The following is a 16,673-nucleotide window of genomic DNA, read 5'->3' as shown; positions in this document are numbered from 1 at the left end:
CATAGAAGGGGCTTACATTTCTATTGGGTATTCATTGTTAACACATAATAATTATAGATCGCCATGTTACCTATAGTTGATTTGAAAACGACATATTCGCCAGAAACAACACATTAAAATGTTTAATAAGTTTAATTTTCAAGTCCCCCCTTGCTCTCAAGTCACTCTCCCTTCAAAGCACTATCACAACACAGTCAGCACACATTCCTCAAATTAAACTGCTTGCACATCGATTCAGGTTTGTGGAGTTGTAGTGTATTGTTTTGTATCATACTTTTATGTATTTATGAAAAATGGTTGTGGGGAAGCATGGTTGATATTGGATTGTGGACTGGCTTGTACTGTTAACTGTAAGCAGGGTTTGAATAGTGCCCGGGAGAGATCACTAGATTGCTCAAACATACATGGATGACATATAAGATCTCGTCAGTTTCTTCTGTTTATGATGAGGTGCCATACTGGCTTTTAAACGCCTGATCCCGTCAGATCTCAGCAGCTAAACAAGTCTGGGACTGGTTAGTACTTGGATGGTAGACCGCTGGGAAAATCAGGTGCCACAGTGGGGCGTCGTTGTGTCCTTAGGCAAGGCACTTCACCCACATTGCCTAGTATGAAAGTGATGGTGGTGGTCAGAGGGGCCGATGGCACCGTTTGGCAGCTGCACTTCTGTCAGTTACTACAATAGTCAGTGGCTACAATAGCAGTTTACCACCACTGGGTCTGGAGTGAATGAATAATGATCTGTAAAGTGTCTTTGTGACATATGTCAGTGAAAAGCGCTAAATAAATAAAAAAAACTTACTAACTTGGTAGAAATCTCCAAAAAGTAAATTCTGAACAATACTCCCTGTTTACGGGTATGTCACAATACACCCAAAACTAAGGTGCTCCTACAGGTTTCTAATGTCAAATTGAAGAAGATGTAAACTAATGTTTAAATCTGTGTAAAGGCTAGGGCTGGGTATCATTAAGAAGTTGCCAATGCAATACATACCACAATACATAGGCCACAATATGACACATATCTCGATACAGTGCACTTTCCATTTGATATATTTCAAATCGATTCAATAAACTTCAATAAAAAACAAAAGCTAAAACATGGTTGTGACACTAAAAGTCTTTAAACTGCTTCCTGTGCAAAATGAATATGAAACACACCCATTTTAATCTTTAAAACAGTGAAAATGTCAAATGTGTCACATAAACAAATTTCCTTCCACTAAACAAGCAACAAAACTGTAGTTGTAACAAAATAATTTGTAAAATATACAAAAAATACTCTTGTTGATATATCGATACAGCAGCCCATGATATCGATACTGTATCATCACATTAAACGATACGATACATCAATATTTAGATATTTTTGCACACCCCTAGTACAGGTGTAGTCTAGATGGTGATCAGAAACCTCCTACTGAGTGGAAAGAATGAAGAATGTACAAACTTGTAGAGTACATTCACACTAAAAATACACCGACTTTCATGTGCCTCCAACATTTGTTGTTGTCTGTTTTTGAGTCTAGTCCTTTCTAAAAAACATACCGTAAATTGTCCAAAGCGATAGAAAGAGAGTTTGAATGCTTTCTTTGTGTCTCGCCATTCCCTGCAATTAAGCGGCAGTTGTCAAAGAAACTACAGCCCTATACAACTGCTTTAGATTGCTAGAAGCACCACAAGAATCATTATTTTCCATAGCTATTTTTCAGCCTCTATAAGCTTTCAGATAACCAGTTTTATGCCACTTTTAAGTCTATATTTAAAGGTGCAATATGTAACTTTTTCAGTAGGGGTCCATCACCTGTTTGTTTCTATGGGTACGTGATTGCTCTGCCAGGAATATTCCACAGTCTCTACCTTACATTTTTTCCGTTACAGGTGGTTTTATAGCACAAATATACCTTGAGAAACAGGGGTTCTGACTATGAGTGGGGTTGCCTCTCCACAGAGCTGACCTGTAACTTAGTCTGGTTTGGTCTCCAAAGGGCTGGGTATCATTAAGATATTGTCGATACGATATATACCTCTATACATAGACCACGATATGATACATATCACAATACAGTGAGCTTTAGATGCAGTAAGATATATTTCAAATCAATTTAATATGGTTCAATAAAAAATAACCATTCAAAGCTGTGCGAAGTTCATAGGAAACACACCGAAACAATGAATATGTCAAATGTGTTGCATAAACAAGTTTTTCTTCCTCTAAACAAGCACCAAAACTGTAGTGCTGAAACAAAATGTTTTTGTAAAATATAACAAAAAATACTCTTGGCAGTATATCGATACAGCAGTCCCTGACATCGATACTGTATCATCACATTATATGATACAATATATTGATATTTCCATATTTTTGCACACCCCTATTCTCCATGAAGATAGAAAGGTTTAATACCATACTGTGAAACATTCCAGACCAAGCAATAACATTTCCATGGAGAAAAGTGTTTGATGGGCTTTCCACCAGAAAAGTTACACAATGCAGCTTTAATGAATATGAGAGAGTGGACAAAGAGGGCACTGAGTACAAGCATCACAAAACTTCTAAGTCAATAGCGACCTGCAGGCTCTCTCTGCAACAATAGTATGCAGTAGCGCAGGCTAAAGTACTAAATCACTTCTAGTACAATGCCCCTGCACATTAAGACCCCAGGTCCTATTAAGAGATAGTGGATTTTTCACCTGCTTAAAAATGGTCACTTCTTGGTTCGGAAATTACGGAGTTCCTAACAAAAGGTGACTTTGTTGTATATTAGCCTTTAATTGGGCTATTGTCAAGGAGAAGAAAGGCTGGGTAAAATAGGCTGAGTTTGAGCTATTCACAAGTTCATTTAGCTTAAAGGGACAGTTTGGAATTTTGGACATAGGGCCTCATTTCCTAGTGAACCAGAGAGTTGGAGACGTGTGGAGACATTTTTAAAAATATTCTACCCAGTCCTTGTATTTGCAGAGGTCGCTGGTGCTAAACTAGTGCATGTCAATGGCCATAGTTAGCTTGCCACTAACCTACCCACTCCTCACACACTCAAAGCAAATCTATTATTATGCCAGCCTGTCGATGTAAATGTCTGTGTTGATAGAATAATGTTTGAAATAAAACTAACATTACATCGCATGAATCACTGCATGCTGAGGGACTATTTTCTCATATATCAGTCCGCCACTGCCAAGCTTTCTATCAGGAAGTACAACTTGCTGCTGCTGCATAAATCACATAAATCCTTCAAATGCAAGGTTGGTTTTCTTCTAAAATTATTCTATCAACACAGACATTCACATCGACAGTCTGGCGTAATAATAGATTTGCTTTGGGTGTTTTGTGGACTGGGTAAGACTGTTTTTAGTTGTGGGCTAACTATGGCCATTGACATGCACTAGCCTAGCACCAGCGACCTCTGCAAATACAAGGACTGGATGAATATTTTAAAAAAGTGTCTCCACACGTCTCCAACACTCTGGCTCACTAGGAAATGAGGTCCTATGTCCAAAATTCCAGACTGGCCCTTAGAAATTAAAAAGTAAAAATTTGCCGAGCATCCTAATTATATGCTGTGATACGCTGATGAGCACATTTCACAACTTTCAGAGGCTAGACTAGTGATAACGATAATGCTAACAGGAACTAGTACACTTCCTGGTTCATGGAGGATAAAACACGTTATAATTAGTTGCACACAGTACGCAGCAGTCTTATTTAACTAAGAATATACCGTATTTTTTGGACTATAAGGTGCATTTAAAATTCTTTAGTTTTTTCAAAAATTGACGCCTTATAATTCGGTGCAGCTTATGTATTAATTCTGGTTGTGCTTACTGACCTCAAACTGATTTTATGTGGTACACGGCGCTCAAAAATCTGTCAAAATGTTTTGTATGATTTAGATAAACTATGAAGCTGCACCGCTGGATTGTCAGAGCATTACGGCTACTGTAGTCAGGATCCTCGTGGAGAAAAGGGTGAAGTATAATTCTGTGTAAGGATTTGTGACATCAGTGAAATGCTACAGAGAATATACTGCATGCCCATTCATATATATGGTCTATGCATATGACCTACAGACTTATAATCGCTGAAAAGTTTCACATGAACCATCTCCAACGCGATAGACACACAGAACAGACTCACCATCACCACTTATATTCCACTGAGTCGTGTCCTTTAGTCTGAGAGAAACGGCACAAGGAACGGATGATTTTTTCAGGGCTTATTTGTGGTTTTAAGTTTCGATTCTGTAAAACGCAAACAGATGTGCTCAAAGCTGCAATAAACACATTATTACTCAATGTATATTTGAGTTCTCCTTGTAGGAAATAAAAAACAAACTTAAATTATCCACCCACATGCATTTTCATAATACACATTCACCAAGACAGGGAGGCAATGCCGGCTGAATCGATCGTGGATGCCTGAGCTAAGGGATCAGACTCAAGCTTTGTCTGTTTGCTTAATGTGCCTCATAGTCCAGTGTGCCTTATGTATGAAAATAGACGAGAGAATTCAACATTACTGATATAGCGCCTTATAATCTGGTGTCCCTTATAGTCCAAAAAATACAATATCTACAGGGGCAAAAGTTGAAGTCAGATGCCCTTACTGACACATCCTTCTATATATATTTAGACTTTACCTGCTTGTCCTGACAGAGATAAAGAAATTTAATGCAAAAGAAAAATTCAACTCTGTAAACTGGACAAAAGTCTGGTTTCTTTTGCTTTGGATCAGACCTGGATGACTGAGAGATTACACTGACAGAACTTCAATGCCTTACTCCATATCTCCATGGAGACAAGCATATGGTGTATATACCTTGCACCATAAAAGTTCCACAATAAATGCCTTAAAGTCTTAAATCACTTTTAGTACAATGACTCCTGCACATGAAGACCCCAGCTCCCATTAAGAGATAGTGGATTTTTCACCAGGTTAAAAAAGTTTACTTCTTGGTTCGGAAATTACGGAAGTCCTAACAAAAGGCGATTGGATTGTATATAAGCATTTAATTGGGCTATTGTGATGGACCAATAAAAGGAAAAAAACAAGTTGGGCAAAAAAACAGGCTGAGTTTGAGGTATTCACAAGTTCATTTAGCTTAAAGACATTAGCCGTGGAGGAGGAAGCAGCGCGGGAGTTGGAGTTTTAATGAAAGTTTGTTTGGCCTCAGGTTAAAAACAAGTATTAACAAAAAGAAGAGACCAGAAAACTTCAGTCTCAGAGCAAAAGTGAATGTGCTTTAGGGCCAGAACAAAGACAAGTTTCATTAAAGTGACTTAGTTTACTTTAATTTTGTTTTTCTTGTCAGAGGTTGTGACCAGATGGCTGTTCCCGCAGGTTCAGGTCTGCTAAGCCAACTAAGGCAATTAATCAACTTTTAATTGAATCGAGAGCCAGTTGTTTTCAATTAATGATCTGCATGTTTTGTTTTTTACAAAGAGGTCTTAAGCCAATCCTCTGTTAGTGAAATTACATGTCAGATCTGTGGTGAGGCGAGTTAGAATACATGTCTTACATTATTAAGCAATTAGAGAACTTATAATTAAATATATGTGAGATAGCTGAGTTTAATGTCACACTGTGGAACACTGCAGGCAAAAACAACATCATCACCATAGAGACAATCAAGTTGCGAATAGAGCGGCCCCAACCACCAGAAAAGTTACGTAATGCCCCTTTACATGGCAATGACCAATAGCCTTTCTTGTTTATGTTTATGAAATGAATATCGAAAGCCATTGTTTTTTTTTAGAGCAGAAAATTTAAACTGAAAATTAAGAAAAGACATTGATTAATACACATACATATACTTTCTTAAGGCCGCAAAGTAATTTACCCAAACTAAATGAAATCTATTACCATCCATAAATGTATGACACCCTCCTGTGGTGTAGGTTGACCTTAACCCCTTAACGCCTGAATTCATATAAATCTATATAAAAAGGTTTTGTGTGTGTTTTTGCCTTTAAGTGGGTGGTAAATTAATTTGAGATTATTAATTTGACTATAGGAAAATAAATAAATAAATAAATAAATTTGGGTATGTTGCATTGTATACTGCATACTCACTAACCGGCACTGGGGAAATGCAGCCGCTATTTCAGCTTATATCGTGATCCAAATGGTTTGTTGCATATTTGTGACACTTGGCATTAAGAGGTTAACTTAAAGCTACACTATGTAACTTTTTAGCCAAATTATACATTTAATGAAAAGCTTGTTTTTTTCAGTTTGATTGTGTTTACTGCACTAAACATGCGTCTTTATTCTGAGCATGCTTGCATCTCCACAAACCTGACTCTTATTTAGCTTGGAGCTGAGCCTCATTCTGCTTGTCTCCATAGAAAAGTTGTTCTTTTGGCTATAATATTCCACTTTATCTGTCTCCCTGGAGAATGTTCTGTATGGAAGAATGGTTTTAACTTTCTATCTCCATGGAATCATGCAGGTGACGTGCCACTTCAAGAAAGCTACATATTGTAACTTGAAACCTATATCCAGTTAAACAAACAAAAAAAGAAAAATTTGACTTGCAACTTTTCTGATGAAGAGTCCGCCACCTGTTTATCTTCCTGGAGATATTACTGCTTTGGCTTTGAATATTTGGCAATCACAATGGAGACAGGTTAAAGGAGAACCAAGCCTGTACTTGGAAAGAGTTCATGTTTGAAGGTATTTTAAGCTATAAAACATGTAACTGAACAAATGCAAGGGAGATATGTTTAATGCCTTATTGTGGAACATTCTAGGCAAAGACATTACATCTCCATGGAGACAAGCAAGTAGCAAACCCAGCACTTTTAAGTTACTGTACATAATGCACCTTTAAGTCAAGAGAGCCCAAATTATCACACAGACGAAATCCAAAATGACGAAACTGAGAGCATGAATTCTTTTACTCAGGTTGTCCATGTGCAGTGAAAATGACAATGGATGCCCCCGTACTCCGCTCCAATCAAACCCACTGACTCGTCTGATTAAATTACCTCCGTGTGCTGCCTCCAGGGCCAGGGCTCAGCTGTGGAGTGCTCCCCCAAATCAGAGCTCCTGTCTGGGTGAGCCGAAGAGGAACAGGGGGCAAGAGGTCCTGGTCACCTGTCTGCACCAGTGACCCGAGAACTGATCAACAGACAGCTGAGGTCCACACACTCAAGGAAGAAGAGCTCTCTGTTTCTCAAAATGCTTTCAGGTTTGGAGACATAAAACTATAAAAAATAAATAATAATAAAAATAATATGAACTCAGAATTGTGATCAGGTAAAATGAAATGTCTAATTTAAATTCATGAGGTCACAAATTAAGAATACTTTTTCAACCAGCAGAGATCTTTGAAAATGCGGTCTTTTCAAATGCCTTTGAAACTCAATGGACAATAAGACTCAAAGAAATTAGTCAACATACTTCACCTTTAATTTGAAACAATTTTAAAGGTGCACTTTGTAGGTCCACTATCTGCTTGTCTCCCTGGAGTTAATGGTTTGCCTGGAATGTTCCACAGTTTGGCATTTAACATACAAATCTCCATGGATGGTCACATTTCTATATAGTGCTTTTCCACGTCAATATATTCAAAGAGCTTTACATCATCCACTCACACACGCATTCATACACGGTGCACAGTGGGTTAAATGTTGTGCCCAAAGACACAATGACAGCATTCATCTGTGGGAGCTGGAATTGCACTGCCCACCTGTCAGTCAGTGGATCTCACAGCTCAACCAATGATGTTTATGTGGAAAGTGGGACTCAAACTGCCAGCCTTTGGATCAGTGGACAAACACTCCACCAACAAAGCTACTGTCTCCAAACAATCTATAGCTCTGAGTAATGCTGGATGAACAAAGCAATGTAACAAAAGCCATCCAACAACAGAGGGTGCCTCCAACAGATACTAAATACATTTATACATTTCTGAATGCTTTTTTATTCCCAGTCTCCCCTTCGCTTAAGACACATGTGTAGTGTAAATGAAGGCTTTTACCTGTTCGAGTTTCCAGTGGAACTCTGCTGGCCTGAAGGAGTCTGCTCGGCTGAAGTCTCTCCTCAGCAGAAACACCAGGCGACAGTTATGGACGTACAGACTGTAGTGGTGACGGTTCATTTCTACACAAAAGCAAATAGATAACATACAATCAGGTCAGTGTAAAATGCACAATGTTTCTGCTTTTCAGCTGGTCTCCATGGAGATGACAATTCTTTGCCAAGAATGTTTCACAGTATGGCATTAAACTTAATAATAACTGAAAATAAGTTTACTGCCATACTGTGTTTGCCTGGGATCCAGAAAAAAACACAGTTCTTCAACCTTTTATGAAGATGCGAATTGAAATTTTCTGTTTTCAAATGAGCGCGACTGACAGATGGATTAGCCAATCAGGGACATGCATGGAAAAAAAAATAAAAATTTAATCACACTCAAAATATAGCAGATTTTTTTCAGAATCAATGAGCAAAGCATTAAACTCTATTAATATAAGAGATCAATTTGATTTTATTAGTAAATTATATGAATAAATAAATAATATATATAAAAAACTCAGAGTGGACAATCACGTTCCATAAGCTTGAGATTTGGCGGAGGGTGTGGGGACCGGACTGATATTGATCTGTATAAAAACTACAGAGAGACCATTCTGAATCTCCAGGCAAATGCTGTGCAACAATCAAAGCAAATCAATAAAATCTCTAGGACAAGACATTAATACATTCTGTAAACTGTAAACTTATTTACTTTTACTAAAAATCATATTTTTATCTTCATAATATTGTTTTAAATTACAGGTACATGCTTTAAAAAGAAATATGTTGTCTCCCTTATCTCCCTTGTCTCCCTTAACACACATCTTTGTTATACTTTTTTTCTGGTAGAGATTCCATCAAATGCTTTTCTCCATTTAGACGTTATTGCTTTGTCTGAAATGTTTCACAGTACGGCATAAAAATTTTCAATCATCATGGAGACCAAACCAAACCATCAGGTCAGATTTGTGGAGAAACAATCCCACTCAAAGTCACAATGCCTGTCTTTCTAGGTATTTTTGAGCTATAAAACCACCTGTAATTGAATAAATGTAAGATAGACCTGATTAATGTCATATTGTGGAACATCTGAAGCAAAAGCAATTACATCTCCGACAGACCCCCAACGGAAAAACTACGTAGTACACCTTTAAAGATGGGACATTATGCAAAATTGACTTTTCTGAGATTTCTACCAAGTTATAACGTTGTTTGCTCATCAAAAGCATACCTGAAGTGATTTTATTTGCTATTCATTCATGTTTGATTAATCTAGCAATCTCTCAGCCCACAATATACAACTTCACAAACCTGATACGATGTGTAGTATTAGTAGGAAGTATTTTTTATGATGTTGCGTAGGTTTTTTATAAGTTGCTAAATGACTAAAGATGATTGTCATTATTCTTAACTATCCCACACTGACCGGTCTTATCCGAGTTACAGAGCAGCGTCTCCTTCTCGGCCCTGAGTCCGGGGCTGGGGCCGTGCTTCATCCAGGTCGCTATGGTGAACTGGTCCGTCAGGTTCTGAGGGACCACCCAGTCCGGGATCTTGGCCGCCTGCCGCCCGTCGAACCTGAAGATGAGGTCGCTGTCTCTGCCGCTGTCCGTCACTAATGAAAACGTCCAGTTGGTAGCGCCACTGGGGGCCGGGAGGAGGTCTGTGCTGCCAGAGGAGGCACCTAGGGGAGAGACAGAAGAAACAATGGTAGGTTACAGACTCTGTGCCGCGACGCAGACGATTTGACGCACGACCGTAAATTGGACTTTACTCTGCAAATACAGTGGTTTTCAACGACCTTATCTGTGCTGTGCTAAAAGAAAAGTATGAGTATTGAAATTAGACAGGATTTTGCATAGAAAACTTGCCAGCAGAATTCTCCACCTGCTGCTGTACAAATGATGCAGTTAGAATAGGCTAATAACACAAGCTGATGATAATAATAGAATTTGGTGGATGTGGATTGAAGAAAATCTAAGTGCTGAAATTATCCAAATGACTCCTGTAAAGTGAATGAAAAACACTGCGTCTGTTCATACTGTTCTATTGATCAAGTCCCGTCCTGATGGTTTAGTCTAGGTTTTGGCCTGTTTTAGTTCTGGTTTAGTCCTGGTTTGGCCCTTGTTCAGTCCTGGTTTAGTTCTGATTTAGTTCTGGTTAAGCCTTTGTTTAGTATTTGTGTAGTTCTGGTTAAGTTCTGGTTTAGTCCTGGTCTAGTCTTGGTTTTGTCCTGGTTTGGTTTTTGTCTAGTCCTATTCTAGTCCTGGTTTAGTAGGGGTTTAGTCCTGGTTTAGTTCTAGTTTAGTCCTGGTTTCGTTCTGATTTAGTTTTGGTTAAGCCCTTGTTTAGTCCCGGTTTATTCCTGGTTTAATCCCGGTGTAGTTCTGGTTTACTCTTGGTTTAGTTCTGATTTAGTCCTGGTTTAGTTCTGTTTAGTCCTGGTTAAGTCCTGGTGTGGTTCTGGTTTAGTCCTGGTTTAGTCCTGGTTTAGACCTGGTGTAGTTCTGGTTTAGTCCTGGTTTAGTCCTGCTTTAGTTCTGATTTAGTCCTGGTTTAGTCCTGGTTAGTTTTTTATATAGGCCTTGTCTAGTCCTGATTTAGTTGTGGTTTAATCCCGTTTTAGATCTGGTTTAGCTCTGCTTTAGTCCTGGTTTAATCCTGTTTTAGATCTGTTTTAGATCTGCTTTAGTCCCGGTTTAGTTCTGGTCCAGCCCTGCTCTAGTCTAGCTTTAGTTCCAGGTCAGTCCCATGTTTTATGCAGCGTGTGTCTGAGTCTGATGGCACATACAACACACACAGAGGCGTGTCTGGGCAATATGAGCTCTTAAGACGGATCAAAAAGTCAATATACCATTATAAAGACCTACAGGAAGAATCCAGCACAGCATCTGCATAATATCGACAATTTAGCAACAATTTCTCCCATACAATCCCTCCATGTCCTTCATTCCTGTATACTGTGCTACCACATGAACTGCCTATCAGACACGTGTTCCACTTGTCAATACCAATCTCCTCACATATGGCGGCTAAAGTGGCCTAACCTTGGCTATGATGACTTCAGAGTAAAGCAGATGGCAGGTCTAATATGTAGTCAATGGGGGAGACGGACAGCGGATGTGGATATTGATTCGAGGCAAATGAATCTGACATTCACAGAGACCGGTTTGTGTGTCACTGTTCGAGAGTGATTCCGATCAGAACCAAATCAAACAGGATAATCCACATGTAATGGTATTTTTTATGGAGAAGTTTACCTTTGCTACTATAATAAACTGATATTACTACGACTATTACTATTAATGTTGCTGCTACTATGCTATGACAGTTACGACTAACGACTAATGCTACTACCGCTATAACTACTATTATTACTACTACAGCTGCTACTACAACTACTTTTATGACTACTACTTCTGCTACTAGAATAGAATATCTTTATTTGTCATTGTAACAGATACAACTAAATTAAGTGCAGTTCTCGTTCAGTGCAACTACTACTAATACTACTACTACTACAACTGCTGCTATGATGACTACTACTGCTACTGTTACTGCTACGACTACTGCAAATACTACAACTAAAAACTACTGCTCCTACTGCTGCTATGACTATGGCTACTTCTACTACCATTGCTGCTACCACTACTATTACTACTACTACTACTACTACTACTACAACTACCACTATTATTGCTACTATTACTACTATTATGACTGCAAAGATCACTGCGACTAATACAACTAACAATGCTACTACAATACTACTACAATAATTAATACTACAACTACTACTACTATTACAACTGCAATGACTACTGCAGCTACTACAACTAATGAATACTGCTACTACTGCTATTACTGCTGCTATGACTGTGGCTACTTCTACTACTATACAGTACTGTACTCTACTACTACTACTACTACTACAACTACTACTATTGCTACTGCTACTATCATGACTGCAAAGATTACTGTGACTCCTACAACTAACAACTACTGCTGCAATGACTATGGCTAAATTTTCTACTGCTACTTCTACTACTACTACTACTACTATTACGATTGCAGAGATTACTGTGACTACTATAACTAACAACTACTGCTGCTATGACTATGGCTAAATCTACTACTGCTACTACTGCTACTTCTGCTACTTCTGCTACTACTACTACTAATTCTACTACTACAGCTAATACTACTATTGCTCCTGCTACTATTACGACTGCAAAGATTACTGCGACTACTACAGCTAATAACCGCTGCTATGACTATGGCTAAATTTTCTACTACTACTTCTGCTACTACTACTGTTACTCTTGCTACTACTCCTACTCCTACTCCTGGTACTACTCCTACTACTCCTACTCCTACTCCTATAACTACTACTACTACTACTACTACTACTACTACTACTACTACTACTACTACTACTACTAGGACATCATATTTGTGGCCTTCCCCTGCTTGTCTCCAGCTCATCTGAATGCATATTGTCCTCTCTTGGCTCCCTTAGCTCCCAGTGCATGCTCGGTTCACCACTAAAGACTCCTCTCAGTCACCTCATAATGGTTATCTGATGGGGACAGAATCAGGTGTAATTGCCTTTTTAAAGCACAATCAATTCCAGATAATGTACAAAGGCATTGGCAGAAGGTGCAGGCTCCAGCTGCTATTTACCCTGGGGATAATTACTGCAGACAGGATGAGATAGGAAAATACTGGCTTATAAATAGCATCTTTTCATCAAATTCATCACTCATTTTCTGTATTTTTCACTTTTTAAGACATGGTTCATTGGTATTGAAAATGTATTTATTTAATTTCTAGACACGCCAAAACACATAAAGTAGTAGCAGCAGCAGTAGCAGCAGTAGTAGTATCAGTACTAGTAGTAGTAGTAGCAATAGTAGTGGTAGCAGCAGCAGCAACAATATTAGTAGTAGTAGTAGTAGTACTAGTAGTAGTAGTAGTAGTAGTAGTAGTAATTGTAGTGGTAGCAGAAGCAGTAGCATTAGCATTAGTAGTAATAGTAGTAGCAGTAGTAGTAGATGTAGTAGTATTAGCAGCAGCAATAGTAGTAGTAATAATAGTAGTAGTAGATGTAGTAGTAGTAGCAGCAGCAATAGTAGTAGTAATAGTAGTAGTAGATGTAGTAGTATTAGCAGCAGCAATAGTAGTAGTAATAATAATAGTAGTAGATGTATTAGTATTAGCAGCAGCAGTAGCAGTAGCAGTAAGTAGTAGTAGTAGTAGTAGTAGTAGTAGTGTAGTAGTAGTAGTAGTAGTAGTAGTAGTAGTAGTAGTAGTGGTAGTAGTTGTAGCAGTAGTAGCAGCAGCAGTACCAGTACCACTAGTGGTAGTAGTAGCAGCAGCAGCAGCAGTAGTACCAGTATAATAGTAGTACTAGTAGTAGCAGCAGCAGTAGCAGTAGTAGTAGTAGTAGTAGTAGTAGTAGTAGTAGTAGTAGTAGTAGTAGCAGCAGCAGTAGTAGTAGTAGTAGTAGTAGCAGCAGCAGCAGCAGTAGTACCAGTAATAGTAGTACTAGTAGTAGCAGCAGCAGTAGCAGTAGTAGTAGTAGTAGTAGTAGTAGTAGTAGTAGTAGTAGTAGTAGCAGCAGCAGCAAAAATAGTAGTTGTAGTAGTAGTAGTAGGAGTACAGCAGTAATGTAAGTATTTAGTTGTATTAGTTTGAGTAGTTTCAGCATTCTTGGAATTGATAAAATAGTACTTTTTGTTACTTTTTTAGAAAAATACCAATACTCCATACTAATCTAACCTTGTGTATGCAATAAATACATGTAAAAACCTGACAGAAATGGCTTTAACTTTCTTTGCATATGTTAATTTGTATCAATATTTCCATAAAAGTATCCTCGGTCAGTCAATATATCAATACTTCAATACTGATACTCGTATTCCTAATTTAAAGATGATCCTTGAAAAGCCAAGTATGTTGTGCACGTCTAAGTATGTGACTGCTTCGTGCGGCGTGGGCAGAGACTCCAGTTAATGTACTTGTGTCAGATCATTAGCCACACAGCCTTCAGATTCATGTCAGCACGGGCACAGACACGGGGAAGTTCACACTGGCAGCTTTCAGGTTTATAAAGAGCACAGACTGGTGCCCTGGGTCCTGCCTCGCCCCTGCTCTCATTCACAACATCATCTCATCATCTTCAGTCAAAAGTCAACTCTGATAAGTAGTGTATTTACTGTGTATGTGGGTCATAGTAGGTCCAGCGCTCAGTGTAATTTCCTGCCATAGAATCCAACTGGTCATTTCCTCGTACATAAGCAAGATCTTAACTCGTCACATCTTTTAAATTCCCAAGACAAACACTGGTAGTCATAAAAGCAGTAGCAGCAGCAGAAATAGAAGCAATAGTACCAGTAGTGTACCCACCAAAGTTTCAGGAGGGTCTTCTCAGAGTAAGTCTCAATAAAGTACTAATATCTGCAGTGGTTCAGTAGTAGTAATGGTCGTAGTAGTAGAAGTAGCAGAAGCAATAGTAGTGTAGTGTTTATCCATTGCAGAGTCTCTGGAGTAGATCTCATTAAAGTATTACATTTGTAGTGGTTCAGTATTAGTGATAGTAATTGTAATAGTAGAAGTAGTAGTAGTAGTAGTAGTAGTAGTAGTAGTAGTAGTAGTAGGAGTAGGAGTATTAGTTGTAATCTAGTGGTACTCACCAAAGTTTCTGAAAGGTAGGTCTCATTACTCACTCCGCTACTTGTATTATGTGGTGGTAAAGTAGAGGTAGTAGTTGCAGTAATAGAAGAACTAGTAGTAATAGTACTAGTAGCAGTAGCAGTAGTAGAAGTAGTAGACGCAGTAGTACCAGTAGTTTACCCACCGCAGGGTCTCTGGAGTAGATCTCTCGAGTATTATATTTGTAGTGGTTCAGTATTGGTAATAGTAATCGTAATCGTAATAGTAGTAATAGTAGTAGTAGTAGTAGTAGTAGTAGTAGTAGTAGTAGTAGTAGTAGGAGGAGGAGGAGGAGGAGTAGTAGGAGTAGTAGTAGGAGTATTATTAGTTGTAATCTAGTGTTACGCACCAGAGTTTCTGGAAGGTGGGTCTCATTACTCACTCTGCTACTTATATTATGCGGTGGTGAAGTAGAGATAGTAGTAGCAGTAATAGAAGTACTAGTTATAATAGCAGTAGTAGCAGCAGTAGTAACAATAGTAGTAGTAGTAGCAGTATCACTCACCACAGAGTTTCTGGAGGGACTTCTCAGAGTAGGTCTCCCGGTCACAGCCTTTGCCGATGTGGCTTGTCTGGAGCTCCACGGTGGTCCTCACGGAGGACAGGGGCCCCCCACACGTCTCCAGGTGCATCTTGGGAAACAGTTGTTTACTGCCTGTCCCTGGTTCATAGTCCACCCTCTTACTCCATCCTGAACAGACACAAGGAAAAACAGTAAAGAAAGGTTAAGTTAAGACGGCAATTTGGCAATGTGCATTATTCCCCAATTCATAATTGTTTGCATGCCAGGTCTGTGGAGGAGCGAATCAGACTCCACTCACTGTAAGAATGCATATTTTTTGGTCAAAATTTCAGGCATAAAGTACCTGACCCTCCACCAAAAATCAAATTAAAAGAGTGGTACAATAAATATATGGAGACTAAAAACACTAGTAATTCCTCGTGATGCTAAGACCCGTCAGTCATTCATAGTGCAGTCAGAATTCTGAAAGCATTTATCAGACAACACATATTTCTGCTTTTTACCATCTGTTATTTGAATGACTTCATCTTTACGGCAGATTTTCATTTTGATTGCACATAAAGCCTTCCTTGATATCTGCACAACAGGATGTAACCACTGTGAGAATAATAAAACACATCTTATCTCCTCTTCAGTTATCTTGAGTCCCCTGATCCCTGTCTCTCTTTTAATATAATAGCCACACTATGAACTTTTATGTTGGAGGGTCTCCTTATCGGTTTGGAGATACTATTTTACCTTGAATGCTCCCCAGAATGGCATTAAATTAATATATCACCATGGAGACAAGCAGCAGGTACAAATGCGTGTTTTTAAGGTATTTTTAGCCATCAAAAGAACTGTAAATGAATAAATTGCAACATCAAACAGGTCGCAAACCCCCTGTCAGAAAGAGGCTGTAATTTTGTGTCTGGAATTATGTTGGCTATTAATACCTTTCACATGATTTGGTTCCCTGGCAGGCGTGGGGTTAAACTAACTAGAGGCACTGCGCTGTCTTAAGCTCTGTTGCTCAAATTACTCTTTAATCTGGGCTTTATTTAAACACAATCTACGCTGCGTTCATGTGGTCCCCGGGTGCTCAAGGTTCCAAGATATGAGAAGTCAGGATTATGACTAGTTTGCATTCACGTGCTTATATCCAGGAATTAAGTCAGAACTGTAACAGCACCGATAATAAAATCACTGAGTCTGCTCATTAACAGCTTTAATGAAGCTAACTGGGGGGATTTGTTCTTGCTGTTATACTTCTGAGTCTCAAAAGCTAAAGTATAACATTATTTATGTACTTAACATTGCATAAAAAATTAATACAACGGTTGTGTTGGCCTTTCTTGTGCAAATGTGTTGATTTTTTTATATGGACAAATGACTGCATTTTTACTGTGAGCCTGATGTGTTAGGCCTGATGGT

The 16,673-nt window shown here is 38.7% G+C and overlaps 1 protein-coding gene across 1 annotated transcript in view; it reads right to left on the bottom strand.

Moving 5' to 3' along the window:
* Window positions 1-16,673, bottom strand: part of LOC110154577 (calsyntenin-2-like) — a gene marked incomplete at its 5' end in the record, with an annotated part of 351,405 nt that overhangs the window by 100,381 nt on the left and 234,351 nt on the right. The window contains 3 exon segments of the mRNA XM_055147860.1: window positions 7,986-8,107; window positions 9,450-9,707; window positions 15,243-15,428. Coding sequence (XP_055003835.1) covers window positions 7,986-8,107; window positions 9,450-9,707; window positions 15,243-15,428 — 566 coding nt within the window.

Source organism: Boleophthalmus pectinirostris, unplaced genomic scaffold (genome assembly GCF_026225935.1).
Source record: "Boleophthalmus pectinirostris isolate CB_2022bp ecotype Guang Dong unplaced genomic scaffold, ASM2622593v1 HiC_scaffold_9, whole genome shotgun sequence".
NCBI lineage: Eukaryota > Metazoa > Chordata > Actinopteri > Gobiiformes > Gobiidae > Boleophthalmus > Boleophthalmus pectinirostris.
Note: the sequence above shows the minus strand (reverse complement) of the source record. Positions and strands in the feature narration are given on the sequence as shown.